The sequence below is a fragment of the Pipistrellus hanaki genome, assembly GCF_964339955.1.
Source record: "Pipistrellus hanaki genome assembly, chromosome: 15".
Lineage (NCBI taxonomy): Eukaryota > Metazoa > Chordata > Mammalia > Chiroptera > Vespertilionidae > Pipistrellus > Pipistrellus hanaki.
The window spans coordinates 11,253,061-11,278,776 of NC_140517.1; the positions used below are offsets into that span (position 1 = coordinate 11,253,061).

At 48.3% G+C, this 25,716-nt stretch overlaps 2 protein-coding genes across 5 annotated transcripts in view; one reads left to right on the forward strand and one right to left on the reverse strand.

The window, feature by feature from the left end:
• Positions 1 to 10,718, reverse strand: part of RANBP10 (RAN binding protein 10) — a 54,374-nt gene extending 43,656 nt beyond the window's left edge. Inside the window, exons 1-2 of one of the 2 annotated variants that reach the window (XM_084861050.1) lie at positions 10,353 to 10,718; positions 9,447 to 9,558 (exon numbers count right to left, since the gene is read on the reverse strand). In XM_084861050.1, coding sequence (XP_084717176.1) covers positions 9,447 to 9,558; positions 10,353 to 10,587 — 347 coding nt within the window. In that variant the 5' untranslated portion in view covers positions 10,588 to 10,718. Of the gene's footprint in view, positions 1 to 9,446; positions 9,559 to 10,352 lie in introns of those variants that run through there. The other variant, XM_084861051.1, reaches the window with a different exon arrangement.
• A 47-nt stretch (positions 10,719 to 10,765) lies between these two features.
• Positions 10,766 to 25,635, forward strand: TSNAXIP1 (translin associated factor X interacting protein 1). 3 transcript variants are annotated; one of them, XM_084861038.1, is made up of 16 exons: positions 10,766 to 11,249; positions 14,696 to 14,795; positions 19,408 to 19,523; positions 19,668 to 19,794; positions 20,960 to 21,053; positions 21,863 to 22,059; positions 22,455 to 22,590; positions 23,014 to 23,183; positions 23,263 to 23,422; positions 23,509 to 23,639; positions 23,787 to 23,915; positions 24,066 to 24,215; positions 24,312 to 24,421; positions 24,623 to 24,749; positions 24,855 to 24,961; positions 25,168 to 25,635. In XM_084861038.1, exons 1-16 carry the CDS (start codon positions 11,203 to 11,205, stop codon positions 25,412 to 25,414), a joined length of 2,148 nt encoding a protein of 715 aa, XP_084717164.1. In that variant the 5' UTR covers positions 10,766 to 11,202; the 3' UTR covers positions 25,415 to 25,635. The 3 variants fall into 3 exon arrangements, with proteins under 3 accessions (XP_084717164.1, XP_084717165.1, XP_084717166.1); XM_084861039.1 differs by lacking the exons at positions 24,623 to 24,749; positions 24,855 to 24,961; XM_084861040.1 differs by lacking the exons at positions 10,766 to 11,249; positions 14,696 to 14,795; positions 19,408 to 19,523 and having other exon boundaries at positions 19,756 to 19,794; positions 20,991 to 21,053.
• The last annotated feature ends 81 nt before the right edge of the window (positions 25,636 to 25,716 follow it).

The window sequence follows — 25,716 nt, forward strand, 5'->3', positions numbered from 1 at the left end:
GGCACTCACAGACACAAGATGGCGGCACCCAGTCCCCTCAGCCCCACTGGGGCAGCAGGCACACAGCAAGGCTGGGCCCGCCCCCAGGCGGGTCTAGCCACTCTGTGTGCCTGCCTCTGGAGTCTCTCAGTCCCCTCAGCCACCCAGGGCTGGCCTGAGACACAGGCAAGACTTGGATGGCAGCTGCCCAGGCATCCAGGGCTGCCCGAGGCTCAGGTAACCAGGGCCAGCCTAGACTTGCACTGCCTGGGCTGCCTGAGGCTCAGGTAACCAGGGCCGGCCTAGGCTTGCACTGCCGGCAGTGGCAGCAGCAGAGGTGTGATGGGGACATCGCCTTCCCCTGATCACCAGGTCGCCTTCCCCTGCTGAGGCTCCTGTACCGTGAGAGTGGGCAGGCCAGGTGGAGGGACCTCTCCTCCAGTGCATGAATTTTCATGCACCGGACCTCTCGTATTGCCATAAAAAGGAATGAAAGTCTGATACATGCCACAACATCAATAAACCCTGAAAAACTTATGCTAAGTGAAATAAAAAGTCAGATGTAAAAGGACAAATATTGTTTGATTCCACTTATATGAGTTATACAGGCAAATCCATAGAGACAGAAAGTAAATAAAAGGTTACCAGGGGTTGTGAAGAGGGAGAAGGGGAGTTACTGCCTAATGAGTACAGTTTGTTTGGAGTGATGGAAAAGTTTTGGAAATAGATAGTGGTGATGGTTGCACAACATTGTGAATGTAATTAATACCACTGAATGAACCACTTAAAATGGTTACAATAGCATATTTTATGCTATATATATATTTTACCACACACACACACACACACAGTCACCAGGAACACCCCTGTGGCTCTGTATGCCAGCATGAACCTCATCTGGCTTTCCCAGATAAGATAAGTAGGCCTTGGCACAGGCACAGTGAAAAGCATGAGAATTATGGCTTCACATCGGGACCACCAAAAAGAAGTCCCATGTGGCTCAGCTGGTTAGAGTATTGTCCCATACACCAAAAGGTGGCAGGTTCGATCCCCAGTTGGAGCACATGCGGAGGCAACTGATTGATGTTTTCTCTCCTCTCTCTCCCTTCCTCTCTCTGAAATCAATTAAAAATCAATGAAGTCATCACTGCAAGTACACAGCAGTTGACAAGAGTGAAAAACACAGACCTAGCTCCTTTTATTTTCTATCAATTTCTTAGAGGGAAGGTGGATTTTATGGGCTGGCAAGTTCATAGGCACTTTCAATAAATGTTGCATAAAGTATCTGAACCAATTACTACGGGATATAACCATTTTTAATTTAAGCTCTATCAACTGGATGTATCCAGGTCCACAGAGCTCTGGTGGTAGTGACAAAGAGGAGATAGCAACAAGCTCTTCATCCTTAGGGCTGGTAGCTTTTGGGGGTTTCAGGAAAGTACCAACTCTGCTGCCATTCTCTGGTGAAAAGGCCAGTCACGAATGCCTCTGCCCCAGACCACCAAGGAGCTACTGGAATCTCATCTGACAGCTTCATCTTGACATCTAACACCTTAGCCACAGCTCAGCAAGCTGGCAATCTTGTTCCTATCCGAACCTGCCCCAGATAAAGAAATCAACAGCTCTGCAACAGAGATCTCAGGGACCGTGGTTACAAAATGGTCCTTGGGAGACATTTCAGGAAAAACACCAATTGACATTTAAGTTTGAAATGAGGGCTATTTGATGCTGGGATTTTTATCTCATAGTCTGATGGAGCTGCTTTAAGTCACAGTCCACGACACTGGCTACTGTGTGCAAGCTGCTCCTCCAGCAGCCACCCCCACCCTAACCCTCTGCCAGAAAGCCACCCAGGAACCCACTAAGCCCAACTCTGGCCCCAGAGTATTCTGGCCTCACATCAGGGCCAGAAAAAAGAAGTCCCATGTGGCTCAGTTGGTGAGAGGATCATTCCATCCACCAAAAGGTAGCAGGCCCACAAAGAGAGGAGGGACATTACAAAGAGGAATGAACTCAGCATGAGCACCGTCCAAGGAAAATGAGGCCTGAAGGCTAAGGAGCTTTGAGTCAGGATATGCTTTGCAGGAAAGAAGGCCGTTCTGAATGTGGGTCAGGAGAACTCATGCATCCACTGTCACAGCACCATCAAAACACCCAGGAGCCCACAGACAGAGAGGAACAGAGCAGCCCTCTTGGGTGGCCACAGGCAGGTTACTCACCATACCCTGGGTTCTGGCTCCTTCCCTAAAAGGCAGACAGAAGCTCTGGAAAGTTTTGGAAATATATTAAGAAGAAAAAAAAAAAAATGTGTGTGTGTGTGTGTGTGTGTGTGTATACACACACACACACACACACACACACACACACACATATATTTCTTCAGGTGAGGATAAAAAATATATATAACAGCCGAAACCGGTTTGGCTCAGTGGTAGAGCGTCAGTCTGCGGACTGAAAGGTCCCGGGTTCGATTCCGGTCAAGGGCATGTACCTTGGTTGCGGGCACATCCCCGGTAGGGGGTGTGCAAGAGGCAGCTGGTCGATGTTTCTCTCTCATCGATGTTTCTAGCTCTCTATCTCTCTCCTTTCCTCTCTGTAAAAAATCAATAAAAATATATTTTAAAAAAAAAAAAATATATATATATATATATGTATATATATATATATATATATATATATATGTATGTATGTATGTATATTCCATCCTTAGATTTCCAGAGGCTGCCACATTCAAAACCAAATATATTCGCCTTAACCAGAGGGTATAGCCAGTTGGCACACCAGCTTAATGTGAAAGGGTTGCCACCAGATCCCATTTCTAGTAAGCTCTGGCCCTTATCCTCTACCTCTCTGGCTCTGTGTAATTACAGAGCTGGTGCATAGCTGAGTGTGGACATGGTAAATGCTCCTAGTTACTCAGACATTACCCTTAACTTGCTAGTTACAGGTCTTCATCCAGAAATTGGCTTTGAGTTTGCTGATGTGTAACTTAACACCTTTCATTATTTTCACAAGAGGGTCTTTATATATATATATATATATATATATATATATATATATATATATATATATATATATGTTTTATTGAGTTTTCACAGAGAGAAAGAGAGAGGGATAGAGAGTTAGAAACACTGATGATAAGAGAAACACCGATCAGCTGCTCCCTGCACACTCCCCACTGGGGATGTGCCCACAACCGAGGTACATGCCTTTGACCAGAATCGAACCTGGGACCCTTCAGTCTGCAGGCCGATGCTCTATCCTCTGAGCCAAACCAGTTTCGGCCTCTAGCCTCATTTCTAGCAATATAGTCATGACCTTACATTTCAATTATAACCAAATACTGAGGATCCTGAAGCTACAATGATATTTTATGTGAATTTTGAACGGAATTTCTGAAGAGGTAGAAGACAGCCTTGCATTTAGATACCGCGTTATCCATCTCTTTCCCAGTGATCAGTCCCTTCTTTCCAACTTGACCCCTGACTACAAAGAACCACTCTGGGGCCCTTGATTCCTTCCCAATGACCCCAGGATAGGATGGCTCACTGTGCATACCATGCAGAGCTGCTGAGTCCATCCTCCTATGCTCCAGGTCCCACTTCCCCTCTAACAGAGAATCTCCCTTATGTGATGACCCATCTTAAGAAAAGATCAAACACTTCAGAAAACAAACACACACACACAAATAAAAAAAATGGGGCAGGAAGAGGAGAGTACACGTGGAGTGAAATTCAGAAATTTCTCTAGACTAAGAAAGTCCCCAGTTATAAAGAAAGAAGCCACACTCCCCACTCTCAGCTTGCAGTTGAAACTAGATGGTGACACATATTGGGCAGGGATGTCCCAGGGAGGCCCAGATATGCTCTAAGTAGGATCAGGTCCTACCAGAAAAGTGGACATCACATAGACTCCAGACCTCTAACCCTATGTCCAAATAGACCTGGGCTTTAACCCCCAACACAAACAACAAAATACTCCAAGAGGCTCCAGAGCCCAAATACTCCATGTCACCAGAACAATGCAATGTGTTTCTAGGGAGAGATGCAGCCCAAAGCTCGGCATCTGCCCACGATGCCATCAGTGGTAGGGGCAGTCAGGGAGAACAGGGCACAATTGCCACCTGTACCTGCCTTAGGCAATGACAGCACTTACTCTTCTGGGCAGACAGGAAAAGGCTTTCCCCTAGGCCCACAGATTAGTGTCAAACTTCTCAACAGCACTGGACAATGCAGAGATCAGACATAAGCAAGAAGACCGGAGCTGAAGTGGCTCTCCCAACCATAAATGTGGCAGGTGAGATCTTCATTGAATGAGTAGCTCTCTAGGTCTCCATGGAAAATCATAGACAGTGTTGTCTTCATTGTTGTCTTGGTAAAACCAAAATACCAGAAAACAGCTGTATATGAAGTCCTTTCACCTCTGAGAAGCCTCTCTAGCTATGAGTCTTCAACATCCCACATCTGCAGCTCACCATGCAAGATAAATGCCAGCCAAGAAAGGAAAAAGACAACTGCGGTGAGAAATCCAGGCATGGAGTCAAGGAACCTAAAGCCACTGCCACACCACTGGACAGGGCTCACAGCCAGAGAGGCTTGGCTAACCCGACCAGAAGAGCCTCTTCTCCCCAACCCACTCTCAAAATGTGAAAAGATCCGAAGTCCTCATAGCCTGCTACTGCCCTCAGGATAAAGCCCATGCTCCTTGGCCACAGCACAGAAGGTATTTCTGATCTGACCCCTGTCTGCACATGTTCTTTTTATGCACTGTTCTTTCTGCCTGAAATATCTGCTTCTCACTTTGTTCATGGCACTCTCTAACTTAGGGGTGTCGAACTCAATCAGAGAAGGGGCCAAAATCTAAAATCCAGCCTAAATTGCGGGCCGAATGGTTTACTGAACAGTCATAAACTGACAATGTCATAAACTGACAGCAGAGTGCAGTGGTGACAGCGCGGTGCGGGCCACATTGCAAGGCCTGGCGGGCTGGATTTGGCCCGCGGGCCTTGTGTTTGACACATGTGCTCTAACTCTTCCTTCCAGATGTAGAATCATCACCTCTTCAATGAAGCTTTCCCCAAACTCTCAGGTACAAGAGGAGTCCAACCTCTGGGTCACCCCTGGGTATAAAACACCTTGATTGGCCTTTTCTACACCACTTTGTGAGTTCCAGTGTATAGGCATATCTGCCTCCTCTCTAGACAGACCTCATGCCTGTGATCCTGGGGCCCAGGCAAAGGACTGGAACAAAACAATGGGTGCCTGCCTCACTGTGATGTGCAGAATTAATGGATGGATGCACTGCTGCCTGGCCAAAGGAAGTCAGCTGCAAGTGCAAGCAAAGGCAGCCTGGCTGTGGCCAGAGGCCCATCTCAGGGCCTAGGCACCAGCTGCAGAGGAGAGCCCCACAACTCTATCCAGTGCTCTAGCCCAAGCCTGCCGTTCTTGAGTAGAGCCACCCATCACATGTCAGAAGCTGCCACCGCTGGGATGATGTTACAATCTATTTTGAGGGTCACCCTGGAGCATCTGTCAGCCTGGTCAGCCACACCCTCCATGTGTCATCACTAACTGCTGTGGACACACAAAGGTCCACAAACTCTGACTGAGCAAGTCATTTCCCCGAGGGACCCTCAGCCTGAGGGCCTCCTTGGCTTCCTAACATGATCAACCCAGATGCCCTTATCTCCTGGCACCACTGGCAGGGCTCTGATGTCTCCTCACCCCACCAGACTTGCTTCTGGGGTTCCCAGCTCTGGTGACTCAGCAAAAAGTACCTGAATCCCATCAGTCTGTGCTAGGCTCTTAGTTCAAACACAGTCCCTCCTTCTCCACTCTCTCTTATATTTGGGGAGTGCTCAGAAAGCCCAGAAATCTCACATCAAGCTAGTTACCGACCTAACTCATTTTAGGTCTAAAAGTTCTCACCTGCCGAAACCGGTTTGGCTCAATGGATAGAGCGTCGGCTTGGGGACTGAAGGGTCCGGGGTTCGATTCCGGTCAGGGGGCATGTACTTGGTTGTGGGCATGTCCCCGGTGGGGGATGTGCAAGAGGCAGCTGATCGATGACTCTCATCGATGTTTCTGACTCTCTATCTCTCCCTTCCTCTCTGTGCAAAATCAATAAAATATATTTAAAAAATAAAAAATAAAATAAATAAAAAAATAAAAGTTCTCACCTGCTGGGAAATTACTTGTCCCTCAAGACCATGCCCAGTTTGTGTCCTCTTACAGAGAGTCTTTCAGTCCACTCTCTACTGAGTAGGCCACAGGCTCCCTGAGGACAGGGCTGGTCTGTGCTGGCTTTACCTTTGTTCTTCCTGCACCTAGCATGGGCCTGGCACACAGTAGGTCTGATTAAATTTTCTATGAGCCCTTAAAATAAAACCTTTCTAATTTGATGAGCTTAGCATGCAGTGGATGTTTTTCTACAAAAGATATTGCAGAACAAAGGCTGTTCTGGAAAATAATGACACTGACAATCAGGTCCATAAATATCTTTTACAAAAGAAGCCCATACTCAAATCAACAGAAAAACAAGTTTACAGATTCAAGGAGATGATAAGTCAATCAAGCCCAGTCAGAGCCTGCCACACATGTCTGGCCCCAATGAGCACGAAGCACCTTTTATTTCTGTCCTTTAAGAAACTGTGATCCCCTAAGAATCTAAATGGACATTCTATCACTCTACTCAGGGAAGGAATGCAATGAGGAAAGGCAGCAGCAACATGGAGACACGTGTCTGGGAGCAGGCGAGGACATCTGACAAGTGAAGCTACTCTATTGCACATCCTAAGGCCCAAGGCCAGGGAAGATCACTGAACATCCCAGGGGCACAGGGCTCATCCACAGAATAGGTACATCATCATCTACTCCACACGCTTTCCAGGACACTGTGAGGATCAACTGGATAATACAAAAAACCTACACCACCAGCCAACACCTGGGGCGTGGACCAAAACCGGGTCGGAAACACACCTCCAACACTGACAGGAAACAGGAAGCAAGCTGATAATTGTTCCGTAACTGCGCTAGGTCTCCTCGAAACCACACCTAGCCACTGCCAACTACTGGCTGACTACACCCTAGCCACAAGGCTTTCAGGAATTCCATAGAGAGGCCATATTCACATATTTGCATTTGACGGCAGTCAATTGAAGCAGGCTATCAAGGCATACATGACCACCTGTACCTTTTTAAAACTGAGGTTTCCTGCCCTGGCCAGTACACTCAGTGGTTAGAGCACCAGCCCTTGCACAGGAGGATCAAGGGTTCGATAATGGTCAAGGGCATATACTTGGGTTGCAGGTTCGATCCCCAGCCTAGTAGGGGTCAGGGTGAGTTCAGGAGGCAACCAATCAATGTGTCTCTCACATCAATGTTTCTCTCTTTCCCTTCCTCCCTCCCACCCTGCTCCCTTCCCCTCTAAAAACCAATGGAAAAAAATATCCTCAGGTGAGGATTAACAACAACAAACTGAGGGTTCCAGGTTAGCTCATTGGCTACAGTTAACACGTAAAAATGCTGAAAACAAAAGCTGAGAAAAGATGCCCAACTTTCTTTAGTTTTGTAGCAACACCTAAGAAAGGCAATCTAACAAGACACAGGGCCTTTCCAGCAAGATCTACTTACAACTGAAATGTTAAAGTTAGATGAAGGACTCTAGGTGTCTACGTTTCAACATTCCCCTTCCGAAATTTTTTTCTCTTTTCTCACTCAGTTACAGGAGAAAAAAAAATCCATTTTCCTCCCTACAAGTTTAAAAAATGCTCATTTTCTTTGGCAATATGAGACTAGAACACTAATATTTCAGTCTATACTGTAACCGTTTTCACAGTGTTTGTTTTGTTTAAATTCTCACCTGAAGATATTTTCTTTCTTTCTTTCTTCTTTCCTCCCTCCCTCCCTCCCTTCCTTCCTCTCTCTCTCTCTCTCTCTCTCTCTCTCTCTGTTGTTAATCCTCACCTAAAGATATTTTTCCCATTGATTTTTAGAGAGCACAAGGGAGAGGGAGAAACAGACAGAAACATCGATGTGAGAGACACATGAGATGGTTGCCTCTCGCACGCACACCACCAAGCCTGAAACCCAGCTAGGTGCCCTTGACCAGTTTCGAACCTGGGACTCTTTAGTGCACAGCCGATGGATGCTCTACCCACTGAACCAAACCGGCTAGGGCTCACAAGTTTGTTTTAAGACACCACTCTCATTCACACTAGTCCAAGCACATTAAATATATGTGCTTTTATCACAGGGTGGGAAGAGAAAATAGAAGCTTTAAAGCCCTCCAATAATATGTTTCATATCTGTAAAAACACTAGACGAGGATAAAAGTAAAAATGCAATAGCTTCTGATGATCAGAATTCAGAATCACAGAACTATGGAGTTAAAAGCATCTAACTTGCTGGCCTACCTCCCCACAGAGCAGATGAGGAAAGCCCCACATTCCACCCACAATCACACAGCCCTCTCGGGCAGGGATGTTACGACGTCACTGAGGAAGCAAGCAAAGCTCTGACGCTGGCCGGCCTGCCCCCAGTATGGCCCTTTGGCACCACAAGGGGACAGTTCCTAGGAGAGAGAAAGTTTTCTGAATATTCTCAAAAACACACTCAGGGTTAGCATAAAGGTCACTGGGGGGTGGGGAGGGGGTTGGCAAACTCCCCACACCAGACCTAAGGTCTGATGAGGAAAGCCTTTTCCAAGACAGTTGCAATCATGTTATTTCATAACTCAGACACCTGCTTTGTCACAGTCACTGGAAAAAAGGGAGACTGGGAGAAGAAAAAGGAAGGAGAAAAATGAACACTCTTCCTTCTGATTCCTTGTGTCTGCTTAGGTCACCATAAAATAGGGAACCTCCCTAATGCTGACATTAATGAGGGCCTTCCTAAAGCTGGTTCAACTGATGTTCAAGTCCCTGGACACAAAAACAAGTTTATGAGCAGCATAAGGTCACCTGATTCTGACCATGTGCATACTGTTTACCCTGAGATGACAGGCCAGTCGCTGCCACAGTTTTGATGAATGCTGTGGAGACTCTATTACCCCTTTGAAGGCTACTGGGGCCTCTGCATGACTAAATGCCATTAAATGAACCTTGAATGCAGCAAGAGTATGAAAAGGAGAGAGGTCACAAACACCACACTTCATTGGGGGGGAGGGGGGGGGGGGGAGACACCGACCCATTTTGAGCCTGAATGGTTAATGCAAACTTGTTACTTGTTTCTCTGACCTGTGAGATATCTCATTACAACATCACTAAAGAGAAGTCCCCTTCCCCTGCCCCATGGATCTAGTTGTCATCAAGGGCTGGTGCTTAAACTAGGCGATGCCTAGCCAGGTAACAGAGGCAGCCCAGACCCATGTGGCTCGGAGGTCCACAACATTCACAAGTGTCAGCCAGGAGACTTCCACAGGGAACAGCTTGGTGTTGGGGGGAAAGAAGGTGGTAAGGAGGGGCTTACCCATCTCTTCCTTTGCTGACAATCTTCACCTCAAAGTAATAAATGCCACAGGCAGCAGGGATGGGGTGGGTGGCACGCACGGAGGCTGCATCTTTGTGATTTTTGCCATGACCTAATTAGAGAGGGCAAGGGGTAAATTTCAGCACAAGGAAATGCAAATGGGCAGGCACCTCATTCTCCTCTGATCCATGGCAACTTCGCTACTCCATGGCCAGAGGACGCTCTTACACAGTCTAAGGAATAATTGGACAACAACTGAACACACAAACCTCCCACCTTGGGCTCACCTCCTCCCGAGAATAGCAGCCCTGCCTAAGACTGTCTCCCACACAAACCAAAGGAGGGATACAGGCAATGTGGATACCTGAGAGATTTCCCAATGCTGCCTGGAATCTAGACTCTCCAGAACACAGGCAGCCCACCTGGGAGAGCAGGGGAGCCCTGGAAGGGGCATCCCTCCCGAAACTTTGGCACAGAACCCCAGGACCAGTCTGGGGATCTGGCAGATCAGCAAGCCCATGGGCCTCTGGCTATTGGGGAAGATATGACTACCCCTTTACCCCTCTCTCCAGACACTGCTGAAACTAAGCAGTGGGAAAGAAGGGCCCAGCTGGAGTTGGAGCTATCCCAGGACAAGCGGGAAGGCCCTCGGGTGGAAGGTCCAACCGAGTCCTGGGTCTGGTCACACCTGTTGCAGTTCTCTTGACATCGGGTGTTTCAGGGGAGAGCAGACTAGGCACTCGAGCCTCGGCCTGGTCAGCCCCACCACGCTGGGCACTCGCAGGGACTAAGGCCTAACTCGGAGCACAAGGGCCGGAGAAGGGATGTGATGGGATAAGGGCTGGGCAGCACAGCCACCGGGCAGACGCTCCGGCCTTTTCCTCCCTCGGCCCAACAGGCTAGTACCTTTGTAGTGGACGCGGAGGTTACCCTGGGAGAGGCCGATGTAGTTGTACTTGTCCTTGGGGCTCCAGGAGCGCGGCAGCGGCGTCTCGTGCTGGTTGACCGCGGGGTACAGGCGCTGCAGGCGCCGGCTCAGCTCCTGCTCCCCTGGGGACGGCAGCCCGCCCCCAGCGCCCCCGCCGGAGGAGTCTCCAGCCTGAGGGCTCCCAGCTCCCCGGTCCGCCGTCGCCGCCGCCATCTTGGAGGGAGCTGCTATTGTGTCACTGGAGGCGGGGAGGAGCGGGACCAGATCCGCACCGCTCAGCCAATGACCCGCAAGTCTACCGGAGCCGCAGGGAAACCGAGTCCGAGACCGGCACTTCTCTTTCAACACGGCCACGCCTCGCCACATTTCGAACTCGATCTCCCACAATGCAGAGCGCTACAGAGGCAGACCGACTCTGGCTGGCAAGGAACTTTGGGAAATGTAGTACAGACTTGTTCAGCCATAAGCCCGTTCGGCCGAAACTTCGGGACACTGAAAACTACAATTCCCGCTTGCAACGCGGCTCTGGCCTCTCGGTTCAGCTCCCGCCTCCAGGGTCTAATGTTTATCCCCGATGCTCGGGTCTGGTAGCTAGAGAGTCAAATAAGCTGTCGTGGTTGATTCTGAGGGGGTCCCACTCCAGGCTCCGAGGCCACTTTTGCTAGTTGGCCTCCCAGCCGCGGGCAAGCGGCGCGAGGGCATGACCCAGCACTGACCGCGCTCGCGCCGCTCTACTGCTGGAACCTGGTCGCCATGGCGACGGGTTGTACACTACCATAGATTCCCAGGCCGCGGGTTCTAGCTGCCCGGTTGTTGGGTTGGAGAGTGATGGCCTCCTCTAAGCCGCAGAGATCCAGCTTCGCGAGCACGTCGAGGTACGCGCTGGCCGGGTTGAGGGCAGAGATGAGGGTTTGAGTATAGGAAAGGAAATGGTACCTGATCCGGACCTCGGCACTTCCCGCCTCTGTCCATTGGTCTAGGGCTCCAGCCCCACGGGATCAGTGGTGCAAAAACAGAATCCCAATGACTTGTCAGCCCAGTGAGGACATTACTTGCTAGCAAAAGGACAGACGCACTCATCATTAGTAACAGCCAGTTGTTTGTACTGAGTGTATATTATGTGACAAGTGAGTTATATACTACATTTAACCCTCACAACTCTATGAGGCAGTAATACTAATATAACCATTTTATAAATGAAGAAATAGCCGAAACCGATTTGGCTCAGTGGATAGAGCGTCGGCCTGAAAGGTCCCAGGTTCAATTCCGGTCAAGGGCATGTATAATACCTTAGTTGCGGGCGCACCCCCGGTGGGGGTGTGTGTGCAGGAGGCAGCTGATCCATGTGTCTCTCTCATCGATGTTCTGGCTCTCTATCTCTCTCCCTTCCTCTCTGTAAAAAAAAAAAAAAATCAATAAAATATATTTTTTTAAATGAATCTACAAGAACCAGACAGTAGGTTTCAGTGTTGTTACCCAGCCAGAAATGATTTTGAAAATTGCAGCCATGTTTGAAAAGGTCATGAAGTGGACTCAGAAAGAGAGTCTAGTTCCTTTTATTTTTTTAAAATATATTTTATTGATTTTTCACAGAGAGGAAGAGAGAGGATAGAGAGTTAGAACATCGATGAGAGAGAATCATCGATCAGCTGCCTCTTGCACACCCCCTACTGGGGATGTGCCCGCAACCAAGGTACATGCCCTTGACCGGAATCGAACCCGGGACCTTTCAATCCGCAGGCTGACGCTCTATCCACTGAGCCAAACCGGTCCCAGCTCTAGTTCCTTGTAAGGAAGCATAATGTAACGGCTGAGGCTGAATTTGGTGGCAGTACAAAGCATCATTCCTTCCTGTCCTGGTTCTTCATTCACCAATATTTAATGATGTGCATTGAGCCAGGTTCACTGTTTGCCTTAGAGACACAGTGTAGGGTGTCCTCCTCCAGTTCCTCTTAGAGCAGAGTCAGGGTGATGAAGGATAGCCCAGACCTTCAGAAGGATAGCATTGCGGACATGTCAGCAGGACCCTCTAAAACAGCGGTCACCAACCAGTGGTCCGTGGACCATTGGTGGTTCATGAGGTCCGAAAGGTTGGCGACCGCTGCTTTAAAATGGACCTTTGAATTATGCATTCCCCTGGGGACAGTTTCTCCTCTGCATTGGCTTTCCCCTTTCATCCTCATATCCTGGGCATACTGGCTTGGTAGATGGAACTCAATGCTTGAGTTCACTCAATACCAGGACATAATTACCACCTGACAAACTCACTGCCTGCCTTTAGTTAAGTAACTCTGTTTTATCTACTATCCAAGTAGAAATATAGATGTCTGTTTCCGGTTTCACCTGAGAAGTGGTGTGAAATATTTAATACAATACTAAAGGAGCTTGGGGTGGTGAACATACAATATACAGATGATGTATAATAAAATTATACCCCTGAAACCTATATAATTTTATTAACCAATGTCACCCCAATAAACTCAATTAAAATAAAATACTGCCAAAACCAGTTTGGCTCAGTGGATGGAGCGTTGGCCTGAGGACTGAAAGGTCCCAGGTTGGATCCCAGTCAAGGGCGTGTGCCTTGGTTGCGGGCACATCCCCAGTGGGGGGGGGGGTGTGGGAGGCAGCTGGTCAATGATTCTCTCTCATTGATGTTTCTAACTCTCTGTCCCTCTCTCTTCCTCTCTGTAAAAAAAAAAACAATAAAATATATTTTTTAAAAGAAAATACTAAAAAGCATCCTAAGCTTTTTTTAATTTAATTTAATTTTATTTTATTTTATTGATTTTTTACAGAGAGGAAGAGGGATAGAGAGTTAGAAACATCGATCAGCTGCCTCTTGCACACCCTCTACTGGAGATGTGCCTGCAACCAAGGTATATGCCCTTGACCGGAATCGAACCTGGGTCCTTTCAGTCCACAGGCAGACGTTCTATCCACTGAGCCAAACCGGTTTCAGCAGCTTTTTGGATAAGTATATTGTCTTTACCAGAGACAAATTATTATTTGCAAGTCTTTTTTGGACTGTTGTCTCCTTTGACATTCAAAACTAGCATATATTACATACTGAGTTTTTCCACTTGGCAACCTCTCAGGATTTGTAGAGTTTCCCATGATTTTCTTGCTTACCTTGCTTTATGTAGGAATTCCAACAGGAACAAGAACAGAGTTTGGAAAATTGATTAGTCTTGACAGAAAGGTATTGATTTAACCTAGTGAGCTGAGGGGTTGATCTGCTGTATCCTGTCTCAAACCTATACCAGCTGCTTACACGACATGGTTTCCTCACACTTGTTTGGTTTAGAGACAACAGAGGACTAAAGTTTGGGGTATCACTGCTCCATGAAGGGCAGGGTTTTCCAACTGGGTTCATGTTACTGCTTTCAACTTCTCTGGAGTTTGAATAGTCCTAGTCTCACTTTTATGGGCAAAGACACTGAGTTTTGAAGGTTAAACTACACACCCAAGGCTACCAGCTAGCAAGAGGAATGAAGACACAAGTCTCTCTGGCAGTATAAATCGCCCCCACCGTAGATTGCTGAAATCACTTCTTTCTTTAGTTCCACTTAGATCTGCTGCTCACATGCAGCCCTCCCTGTTGACACCTAAGTGCCTTTCTTGCTTGAACAAGGATGGCTCTCCTAAGAGGCCTAGGAATTAAAAACCTCCTTGGATCTATTTTTCTTCCATCAAAAATAACATCTGTACAGCTCCTTGCAGTTTACAGGCTATTTTTACTTATCTCTTTTGCTCTTATTTAAACATCACAGCAATTTTGTGAGATGGGAAAAGCAAGAATTCTCTCCATTTCCTTCTGAAGAAACAAGGCTTAGAGAAGTTAAATGGCTTGCGGGGGGAGACGGGGTGATTGTGTTGGAACCACAGAGTTCAGCCCCCAGGTCCTATCAGCCAATAAATGGAGGATCGAGACTCCAACCTGGCTTTCAGACTCGAGATCCTGTGCTTCTTGCTTATAGCACCTGCCTTTGGCATCAGGCCCCCCCCGAAGTGTGCCAGTAGTATGCGTACATTAAACTGTCATCTCAGCCACAGCTGCACACTGAGTGCAAGTATAGGCCCACAGGGTTCCAAGGGTTCATGGGAGGGTGTTCTACCACTGCAGGAGTTGGTGAGGCTCTGATGATGAGGTTTCTGGCAATGTAGGAAAATGGTTTGGGCCCAGGACCAGGAGCTTGTTGGCAGCCTGTGTGGGAATCTGGGAAGATTCTGGCTCTGAGGTTGGAGGAGGTCATGTCTTATGGATATATCCCCCCTCAGGGCTTTGTCAACGACTGCTTTCTTCCCCTTCTCTCTGCAGAACACATGCTCGGCCTTCAAGAGTGATCATAGATGAGAACACCACAACAGAAACCTTTAATCCAGAGAAACGCAAGCTTTCTCTGAAACGGAAGACACTGGTTAGTGGCAATGCCCTTGGAACCCCAGGTCTTACCTTTTCCCTCTTTGCAATCCAAAAACACCACCCACCTGAAACACGCTCCATCAAACAGCTTCTCCCCTCAGGGAATTTTAGCTCACAGATGCCAGGGCCACCAGGCTCTGGGGTAAGAATATGCACACTTGCCACACCTCATCCCAGACTCCTCAGCAGAGAGACTCAGCCCGTGCCCATGGACACCCTTCACCTGCAACTCAGCATTCTGGAACGGACCTCATTTCTTCACCCTGCCTGCCCTGTGCCAGGAACTGTGCAGATCTGCCAAGGTCCTTCAGGGCTGTGACTTTTTGTCTTTATGACCCATGTGCCTGATAAGGTATATGAGTGGTTGGCATATGTGCTCCAGGAGGTGTATGAAGACAGGAGTAAAAGGATGTCCCTCCATTGCATTGTGGGCTCTGGGTTGGAAGTCGAGACTCTGTAGAAACCTCAGGAAATGTTCTTCCTTCATTCCTGTTCTTTAAAGTTTTTATATAAAAATGAATGCTGTCTTATTAATTTAGCGCTTTTGTTGATATGAGCATAAGATTGTTATTTAACAAGTAAACAGCCATTGTCCAAATCTTACATATTAAACACACACACACACACACACACACACACACACACATTGAACGGACTTATAGCTCCAGCTCACAGGGGAGCACTGTGGGCTTTGTGGTGTTTTTTCTCCTGTGAGTGTATTTTGTGTGGAGGATTTGGTGACACAAGGACCACACACTTTGTGAGGTTGGGGATATCCAACATGGTAACCCTGACTCCAGGCAGGTAAAGGGGGTAATGTGGACTCTGGAGAGACCAAATACAGCCATGGCCCCACAAGACCCACTGACTTAGGATTCCCACTCCCAGTTCCCCCTCAGCTGCCACCTCCACAGTGGACCTGGATTGGGGCTCTTTCCGCTCCTTATCTTCTGTGGGGCAGCTGCTGCTCTGAGCTCAACCACCAGGGGGCATTGCTCCCTCCCGCCGTCCTTCCACCCCCAGGTCACCCTTCCCATTTTCACCTGCAGGGGGAAGCAGGAGCTTGTAGCACTGGGAACAGAGGCCTTCCCAGCTGTTAATAACTGGGCCAAAAAGCAGCACATGCCCAGGAATCAAAGTAGGATGGCCATGTTTTCTCCTGGCAGAAATGGCAGAACACGTGGACTGGCCTATGAAAGTATGAAAAACTTTTTTAAAATAGATTTCAGAGAGAAAGGGAAAGGGAGAAAGAGACAGAAACATCAATGATGAGAGAGAATCATTGATCGGCTGCTTTCTGCACATCCCACACTGGGGATGGCGCTCACAACCCGGGAATGTGTCCTGACCAGGAAGCAAATCCATGATGTTTTGGTGCACTAGATGATGCTCAACCACCTGAGCCACACCCAACACCGAGGAAGGCAGAGCATTCTTGACTCAGGGAAAACACGTGTAAACATATATAACCATAGAGCAACATTTTTGTTTTTATTATGTCTTTCATCCATACTAAATTATTGTGCTCCCTTATATATTTATTCTACAATATTTGCTGAGTGCTCCTTAAGATTGTAAAGAGTGTGACATTCCATACCGTTAATTCTGGAGATACAGAGATAGATCAATCCAGACTCCCATCAGAGGCTGGAGTCCTCCCTGGGAGCTAGCAACACGACTTACCATACACTGGTAATTCCCAAAATTATTTAGGGAAAGAATGAATGATCCCAAGATTAAGATAAACATGTAGAACTAATGGGATGCAAGGAAGAGCCCAAGGAGACAGTGGCATTTTCAGGAGCCAGTTACCATTGGCCTGGAAGGACTCCTAGAACCTGGATATGCTGCGCATGGAAGGTGGTCCTGGCCTCTCCATCGCAGATGATCCTGGCTGGGCTCAGGGCCACAGAGGGGGCTTTAATATTAAATTCAGAATTGGATTCAATAATTCCATTCTTTTAAAAATTTGAAGGTAATGCCCTAACTGGTTTGGCTCAGTGGATAGAGCATCAGCCTGCAGACTGAAGGGTCCCAAGTTCGATTCCAGGCAAGGGCATGTACCTTGGTGGCAGGCACATCCCCAGTAGGAGGTTTGCAGAAGGCAGCTGACCGATGTTTCTCTCTCATTGATGTTTCTAGCTCTCTATCCCTCTTCCTTCCTCTCTGTAAAAACTCAATAAAATATTTTTTAATTAAAAATAAATTTGAAGGTAATGTATGTGCATTGTAGAACACTTTGAAAAATGTACAGTTATAGACAAATAAGGACCCATAGGCCTATCATTAGAGAATAATAATTGCTGATACCCTTCTGAATTAATTCCTCCATCTTTTTTTGTTTTTTCATTTTTACCTGCTTTTCCTCTAATTTCAGACCTTAATTAATGAGCTATAGCATTAGTATAGTTCCACGTTTAACCTCTTGGTAAACATTGCATAGCTGCTTAACAATTTTCTATTTTTAGGCACTTAGGAGCTTTCTAATTTTGTCACAGTCATAGGAAGGCTTTGAGGACCGCCCTTGTGCATAAAGCTGCTGCTCCATCTCTGTCCTCCTCTGCACTGGCTGCCTCAGCCTCAGCCAGGCTGCTCTCAATTCCTGCTGTTTCCCTGAGAAGTTGGTGCTACCCAGGCAGTTTTTGTGTTGTCATCCCATCACCACCACCACACACCCGCTCCAAGAGTGGCCTCAGCTTAAATGTACTCATTTAAGCTATATTGAACATCACTGGCATCATCACCTCCTCCTCTAAAATGACTGGCCAGAGGCAGATGCCATTTTAGCTTTCTGCCCATCTTATTCACAGATGCCCCGAATAAGTTTTCTTCATACCGTCAAAAAATAAAATAAGCCCAGCCTGCGTGGATCAATGGTTGTGTTTCCCCGAAAATAAGACATCCTCCGAAAATAAGATCTAGCGCATGGAAAGATAAGACATCCCCTGAAAATAAGACCTAGCGCAACTTTGGGAGAAAAAATTAATATAAGACACTGTCTTATTTTCGGGGAAACAGGATATATATATATATATATATATATATATATATATATAATTGAATTTTTTACAGAGAGGAAGGGAGAGGGAAAGAGAGTCAGAAATATCTGTGAAAGAGAAACATCAATCAGCTGCCTCCTGCACACACCCCCACCAACCAGGGATGTGCCTCTGACCAGAACCAAACCTGAGAGAGACCCCTCAGTCCACAGGCTGACGCTCTATACACTGAGCCAAACTGGTTAGGGCTCTCTATGTCTCTTTAGCTAGACTGTGTTATGAGAGCACAGGCTGGTCCTGACCAGTACGCACATCTGTTTTTATAGTTCAGGTATCCAATACAAACTGACAAACCTACAGAAGAGAATAGATCATCTTCGCTGAGTTCCTAGGAGGCACCTGAATCTGTAACTCACTCTTTATACTTTCTCATGTGTCCTTAAATCAATAGTGTGATGGGAACTACAACCATCCCCATTTTATAGACGCAGAAATTGCCAAGTTAAGCCTGTGATCACACGGCTAAAAAGGGTGATATGTCCTAACCGGTTTGGCTTAGTGGGGTGTTGGCCTGTGGACTGAAAGGTCCCAGGTTTGATTCTGGTCAAGAGCATGTACCTTGGTTATGGGTACATCCCCAGTAGGAGGTGTGCAGGAGGCAGCTGATCAATGTTTCTAACTCTCTATCCCTCTCCCTTCCTCTCTGTAAAAAAAATAAATAAAATATATTCCAAAAGTGCGATCTGATATTTAAACTAAGCCCTCTATAATTTTATGGCCCACCATCGTAATTATGAACTATATTAAGAGATGTTGGGGGTATCAATAAAAACGTATTTTTAAAAAAGATGTTGGGCCAAGCCGAAACCGGTTTGGCTCAGCGATAGAGCGTCGGTCTGCGGACTGAAAGGTCCCAGGTTCGATTCCGGTCAAGGGCATGTACGTTGGTTGCGGGCATATCCCCAGTAGGGGATGTGCAAAAGGCAGCTGGTCGATGTTTCTCTCTCATCAGCATTTCTAGCTCTCTATCTCTCTCCCTTCCTCTCTGTAAAAAAATCAATAAAAATACATTAAAAAAAAAAAAAAAAAAAAAAGATGTTGGGCTGAAACCGGTTTGGCTCAATGGATAGAATGTTGGCCTGCGGACTGAAAGGTCCCGGGTTCGATTCCGGTCAAGGGCATGTACCTTGGTTGCGGGCACATCCCCAGTAGGGGGTATGCAAGAGGCAGCTGATCGATGAATCTCTCTCATCGATGTTTCTAACTCTCTATCCCTCTCTCTTCCTCTCTGTAAAAAAATCAATAAAATATATTTAAAAAAAAAAGATGTTGGGCCTAAAGGGTCTCAATTTGATTCTAGTCAAAGGCATGTACCTTGGTTGAGGGCATATCCCCAGTAGGGGATTTGCAAGAAGCAGCTGATTGATGTTTCTCTCTCATGGATGCTTCTAACTCTTCCATCCTCTCCCTTCCTCTCTATAAATAATCAATAAAATATATATTTTTTAAAATATGTTGGGGGAAAATCATAAGTGGAAGGAGGATGGAGAGGAGCAGCAGGAAGGGGAGCAATGTTGCTATAGTAACCCCACCTGTCTCTTCCTATAGACCTCTTGTCAGTCCTCCATTTGTGGCTACCTGTCCCCATGGCCCACATACGCCAGCGGCCAGACCATTCTGCATAATCGAAAGCCCTGTTCAGATGACTACTGGAAGAAAACACGGTAAGCCAGGGTCAGCCAAATGGTGGATGGGCTATTACAAACCCCATATTGGGCCCAGAGATAGCCCAGGGGGGGTGCTGCCCCAGACTGAGAATGAAGGGGCCTTGTGGGGTGCCCATTACAACCACCCACCACCCCCTGTAGTAGCTGGAAGCAGAGTACCTTGGGCGCTACCAAGCCGAGGTTCCTGGAGCAGCTAGAGAACTACCTACGCAAGGAGCTCCTCCTGCTGGAACTGAGCACGGATTCTGCCCAGGAGCTGAGGCTACAGGTCAGAGCCACAGAATTACTATAGGCAGGGCAGGGAGAGGGGCAGGAACAATCCTTACTCACTAGCACTGAGCACTTGAGACTTTCAGGAGAGACCAGCCTCTCCCAGTCTTTTGGGTTCCCTTTGCTGATAAGGGAAACATGTTCTATGACAAAGCCAGTGAGCAGGAAAGGCTGCCTGTATGGAACCAAAACTCTCCTGAGGCTTATTTCACCTTCGTCAGGTGGATGGGTGCTGCGATCCCTAGTGCCCAGCTTGGGTCACTGGATATCAGTGAATGGAGCTTGAATCCTGACAGTTGGGCAAACAGGGGTCCTACAGTGTCCACCATTCCAGTGTCATCAGCCCGAAGCTCCAGGAACGTGGCCCAGACACATAAAGAGAAATGCAGATGCAGCCTAGATTCTGGTACATACTAGGGAGGGAATCGCCAAGTCCCTAAAACAGGGATGGTGATGGGGAATCCCTCCCTTCTTACTTAGTCACTGATGAAAGCATTTGCTGAGCACCATCTGAGTGCCAGTCCTGAGTGGGGCCTTATATAAGAGCTCACAGGCTAAAAGTAACTTCCCAACACGGAAGCAGAAGTTTGGAGAAGGCATGTGGTTATGAAGTGGTAGGGCTGGGATTCAAACTCAGGGCTGACTTGGAAGCCTGTGCTCATTCCAGTATACAGTGCTGCCTCTAAAATCTTCCTGTGTGTCTAAGGGGGACAGGAAACCACACCTCTACTTGAAGGTCAGAAGATTCAATTCTCCGGCTCCCACAGGGCTAAGATGATGGTGGGTGGGTTCTGGTGGGAGTCCAACTGAGGCATGGAGGCTGGCTGGCTGCCTAAAGAGCTAGAGAAGAGGCTCGGGTACAAAGGTGGGGAGGCCCTGACCTAGGTCATCTGCCCGGTCTCAGAGACGCCACCAGGAGAGGTCTCCGGAGAGCAATTGAGGAACAGAGCTACCCCTCAGCTCCACAGCCCTAGGAGATACTTGGGTGATACCTGAGGCCTTTACTTGAATGTGGATGGGTGCTGTCTCCAGTCCCTTCAGCTGTGGTGGGTCACCCGGGAGCTTCATGCTAGAATTCTTCTAGGCCAAGTAAATAAAAACTCAGGCTCCAGTGAGGGTGGCAGCTACAGGTCAGGAGGTGACAGGTTCCTTTTTCTTGCCAGCCTTACAGAGAGATCTTTGATTTCTTCATAGAGGACTTCAAAACGTACAAGCCATTGCTCTCCTCCATCAAGAATGCATATGAAGTGATGCTGGGTAAGACTGCAGCTTCCCCACTTGGGCCCAGACTGGAAGAGGCAGAGAGGATCCTACTCTGACCTTCTGGGGCTTTGCAGCAGCTCTGGGGCAGCTACTAACTGAGCCTTGAGGTCACCAAGTCCTGCTTAGCCTTTTTGCTTCCACTGTCCTAAGACAGGGTACCAGGCCATCTCCTAAACTTGGGAAGCATGTGGAGGCAGATTCTATAGGAAACAGAGCATATTTTCCATTGAGAATGATCTCAGAAGGGAATGTCTCTGGAAAGTAAGAAGGCTCTCCTACCAGGTTCAGGAGGTGCTAGGCCTGGTGCAGCTGCAGGATTAAAGGCTATAGGGGGAAAGGGCATAGGCGAGACCCCAGTTTTCATCTGAACTCTGTCCTGGTTTAAAAGCAAGTGCAAGTCCTGACTGGTTTGGTTCAGTGGATAGAGCATCGGCCTGTGGGACTGAAGGGTCCCAGGTTCAATTCCAGTCAAGGGCCTTGGTTGCAGGCCAGCCCATCCCCAGTAGGGGGTGTGCAGGAGGCTGCTGATGGATGTTTCTCTCTCATTGATGTTTCTAACTCTATATCCCTTTCCCTTCCTCTCTGTTAAATATATACATATATATATATATATATATATATATATATATATATATATATGTATATATTTAAAAGCAAATGCAAGAAGGCCTTAAGTAGGAGCCAGAAGGCATGAGTATACTCCTAGTTTTCAAGAGCTGTAGCCACTCACTGAGACCTTAGGATTAGTTTCTCCTCGCTGTTCTCCATGGCCCTAAAGGTCTCTCCCACCTGTCCCTGCTTAGCCCACCAGAAGGAGGAGATTCGGGCTCTGAAACCCCTGAAGGCCAAGCTTGTCACAGTGAATGAGGACTGCGACGAAAGGATCCTGGCCATGAGGGCTGAAGAGAGATCCGAAATCTCCATGCTGAAGAAAGAGAAGATGGGTTTGCTAAAACTCATTGACAAAAAGAATGAGGAGAAGATCTCATTGCAGAGCGAGGTGAAAGGGAGCACTATGGTGACCAGCTCCCTGAATCCCTACCACGCCCACCCCAGGGGTAACCCTAGGCCTTGGGACTGAGGTGACTCCCTCACTCCCTCCATCCTTCTGCGTGGAATGACATACTGAGCCATCATCTCCCCAGAGCTCCTGCTACCTCCACACTCCGCTATGGCTCAGCATCGGCTCAGTGCGGCCCCAAACGCCAACAGAGTTCTGCTCCTTGACTGCCAGACTTTCTCCACAGGAGGACACATAGGCACTTTACTGATTCTCAGTGGCCAGTTTCCCTCTTCCTCTACCTTTCTTGTTCCCAAGCCTTAATGGGGCCATTCAGCACACATCCCATCCCCCTGTGGTGACTTAGCCCCTGAATGCAACCACCTTCCCAACAGGTGACCAAACTGAGGAAGAGCTTGGCTGAGGAGTACTTGCGCTACCTCACCGAGCGAGATGCCCGCAAGATCCTCATTGCAGACCTGAATGAGCTACGGTACCAGCGGGAAGACATGTCACTAGCCCAGTCCCCAGGTAAACCTGAGGTGGGGTTCTCTCTACTGAGGAAGTGCTGGAGAGGAATTGCTCTTATTACTCGCTCCCATTCATTCGACTCTCCTAATATATGCTCATTTTGTGCCCATTCATGATGGGAGATATTCCTGCTACCACCTGGGTCTATGGATCTTCTGAGCTGGAATGAGAATCACAGACTCATTGTTTAAGTGGGATATAATTTCTGGCAGCTGAGGCAGCCTAGGCAAGATAAACCTGGTACCCCTTGTTCTGGGTTTCTCTAAGTCCTCAGCCATGGCTGGTAGCACTGTGAGACGACCCAGGGATTCCCAAGCATGGAGAGCAGAAGGACCTGGGATATACCCCAAGGGACACTCTCACCTTGACCTGGGCTATAGGCCCCAGAGCCAGGGTGATTCGAGCTGCCAGGCCTCCTGGCAGGTATCTGGGGGGAGGACCCCGTGAAGTTAACACTGTCTCTGAAGATGACCCGGCAAGACCTGGCCCGCACGCAGATGGAACTCAACACCATGAAGGCCAATTTTGGAGATGTGGTGCCCAGGAGGGATTTTGAAATGCAGGAGAAGATCAACAAGGATCTACAGGAGCAGGTGCTGGTGGGCAGGCAAGCCAGGCAAGTAGGGCAGGGTCATGCAGGTGGGTAGCAAGGACCAATCACCTTGCCCACAGCTGGAAAGCCTGAGAGACGACTATGAAGAGGTTCGCAAGGAGCACGAGATACTGCTACAGTTGCACATGGTCACGCTGAAGGAACGGGACCAGTTTTTAACTGAGCTGCAGGAGATCCAGCGCACCTCCACACCACGGCCTGACTGGACCAAGTGCGAAGGTAATGATGGCCACTGAAGGTAATTGGTGTTCCAAGGACTGATCAAGTGCACGGTCCAGACTCCAGCTTCCTCTCTCCACCTGCAGATGTGATAGCTGGGGGTCCAGAACGCTGGCACATGCTTGCTGAGGGCAAGAACAGTGACCAGCTGGTGGATGTGCTCCTGGAGGAGATTGGCGAGGGGCTGCTCCGGGAGAAAGACTTCTTCCATGGTCTGGTAGGGGAGTCCCTGGGCTCAAGAGACTGTGGCCAGGGCTTGAAGCTGAGAAGACTTGATGTTCTGGGGGAACCCTCTGGGATGCTGCCCTGCTTAAGGTTGGGGTCACAGGTGCACTCAGTGATGATCTGACACTCTCCCTTCCAGGGCTATGAGGAATCCATCCTCCCCCCTTTCCTTCGGTATGATGGTGTTGTGGAGAACAAGAAGCCAACCAAGAAGGATGTGATAAACCTCCTCAAGGATGCCTGGAAGGAACGTCTCGTTGAGGAACAGGTCAGATCTCACTAGCCATCTATCCAGGCATGGCCTCCAGAGTTATCCTGGGAGGAGTGTGGGGAGGATTCCATCAAGGTGCTAAGAAGCAGGGTGGAGGGCCAACTAACCATGGGATGGCTAACAAATCAGTCTTCCCCTACACTGCAGAAAGATAAGTTCTCGGATTTCTTCTTCAATTTCCTGGAGAATCGCTTTGGGGCTGATGCCATGGCCTGGGCTTACACAATTTTTGAAAATATTAAGCTCTTCCGCTCCAATGATCTCATGCGTCAGTTCTATGAAATCTTGGTGGAAAAGGTGAGCTTGGGTCTCGCCCTCTACCCTTTGTCCCCAGCATAGGCCAGCTCTGTCTTTGCCCCTCCAAGATGCAAGTTAGTGCTTCCCTCCCCACAGAAGAGTGAAAGTGTGTTCATCAAGCAGAAGGAGACAGTAACCCAACTGCTGAAGGAGTTGACAAATGTTGACAGTCAGAACGAGGGGCTACTAACCATGGAGCAGTTAAGGTAAGAGGCTGACCAGGCCACCTCAAACTCCTGCCTGACATCCCCTCTGGCCAGGCTCCCAGATATGCAGGGGAAAAGGGTGAGCCTGGTGGGTAGGGCCACAGCCTCAATGCTGGCTACTTTTGAGCACTAGTGGGGCCGGCAAAAGGGTGCAGGGAGATGGATGGGCAGGCCTCAGCCAGGCCCTTTTGTCTCTCACAGCACTGTGCTCAAGAGCACCTTCCCCTTCAAGAAGGAAGACAAAATTCAGGAGCTGATGGAGGCAGGGGGCTGGCATGTCAATAGCAGCAATGCAGACTTGCTCAATTACCGTGCACTGTTTCTGGAGGTGGGTGGGTAAATGGAAGGGGGGCTGTCCAGGGACTTGCCTAGCCCTGCCCTAGTCTGTTAAACTCCAGCCCATGTGCCATCATCTTGTCTTGGCCCCTCCCAGGATGAGGAGGGTCAGAGTATGCCCTTTGTGTACAAGCTGTGGGAACAGTACATGTTTGAAAAGGATGAGTACCTACAGGAGCTAAAGCAGGAGCTGGGCCTGGAACTGTGAGTGACCCTGGGGCCCTCAGCCATGGACAAGTCCTACAGACTGGGTCACAGGGTGGCATCTCAAGCCCCTCGGTCTCTCTGTGTACTGAGCTTGCTGCTGGGCATTTTATGTTGCTCGAGCCCGGCAGAAAGGCATCCTGAGGTCTTGGGTGTGTGAGAGGGGGGTCAAAGCCTATCTATCTCTCCCTTCTCCTTTGGGGCAGCCGTGAGGAAGTGACCCTACCCAAGTTACGTGAGGCCCTGATGATCATCGATCCCAGCCTGGACAAGCAGACCCTGAACAGCTATTTGAATCAGGCCTTCCAGGTCTCTGTGACAGAAGTGCCAGAGGAGAGTGTGGAGAATGAAGAGAACATTGTGGCACAGCTCCGGACTGTCCTGGAACGACTTGAAGTAATCGACATCAGGCGCAAAGGGGCTCGGGAACAGGAGCCTACTGTGGGCAGCTAACTCTTGGCTTTTAGTAAAAATTGTTTGTCTGAACCCATGCTATTCTCTGGGTTATTCCTGGGGAGTTAAGCGGAGGAGCTGGTCCCAGGATACTTACTAAAATACAACATATTCTCTCTGTGACACTTATTTATTTATTTCTCACCCAAGGGTATTTTTTCCATTGATTTCTAGAGTTTGGAAGGGAGGGAGGAGGGGGAGAGAGATAAACACCAACGTGACAAAGACACATCAATTGGTTGCCTCCACACACGCCCCTACCGAGGCTGGGAAACCTGCAAGGGAGGTAAGTGACTTTGACT

Excerpts from the sequence above, each read along its gene's own strand:
- TSNAXIP1 (XM_084861038.1), top strand. The coding sequence starts at position 11,203 with ATGGCCTCCTCTAAGCCGCAGAGATCCAGCTTCGCGAGCACGTCGAG. Across the intron at positions 11,250-14,695 it reads AGCTTCGCGAGCACGTCGAG|AACACATGCTCGGCCTTCAA; the intron begins GTACGCGCTGGC and ends TTCTCTCTGCAG. Across the intron at positions 24,750-24,854 it reads ACCGTGCACTGTTTCTGGAG|GATGAGGAGGGTCAGAGTAT; the intron begins GTGGGTGGGTAA and ends GGCCCCTCCCAG.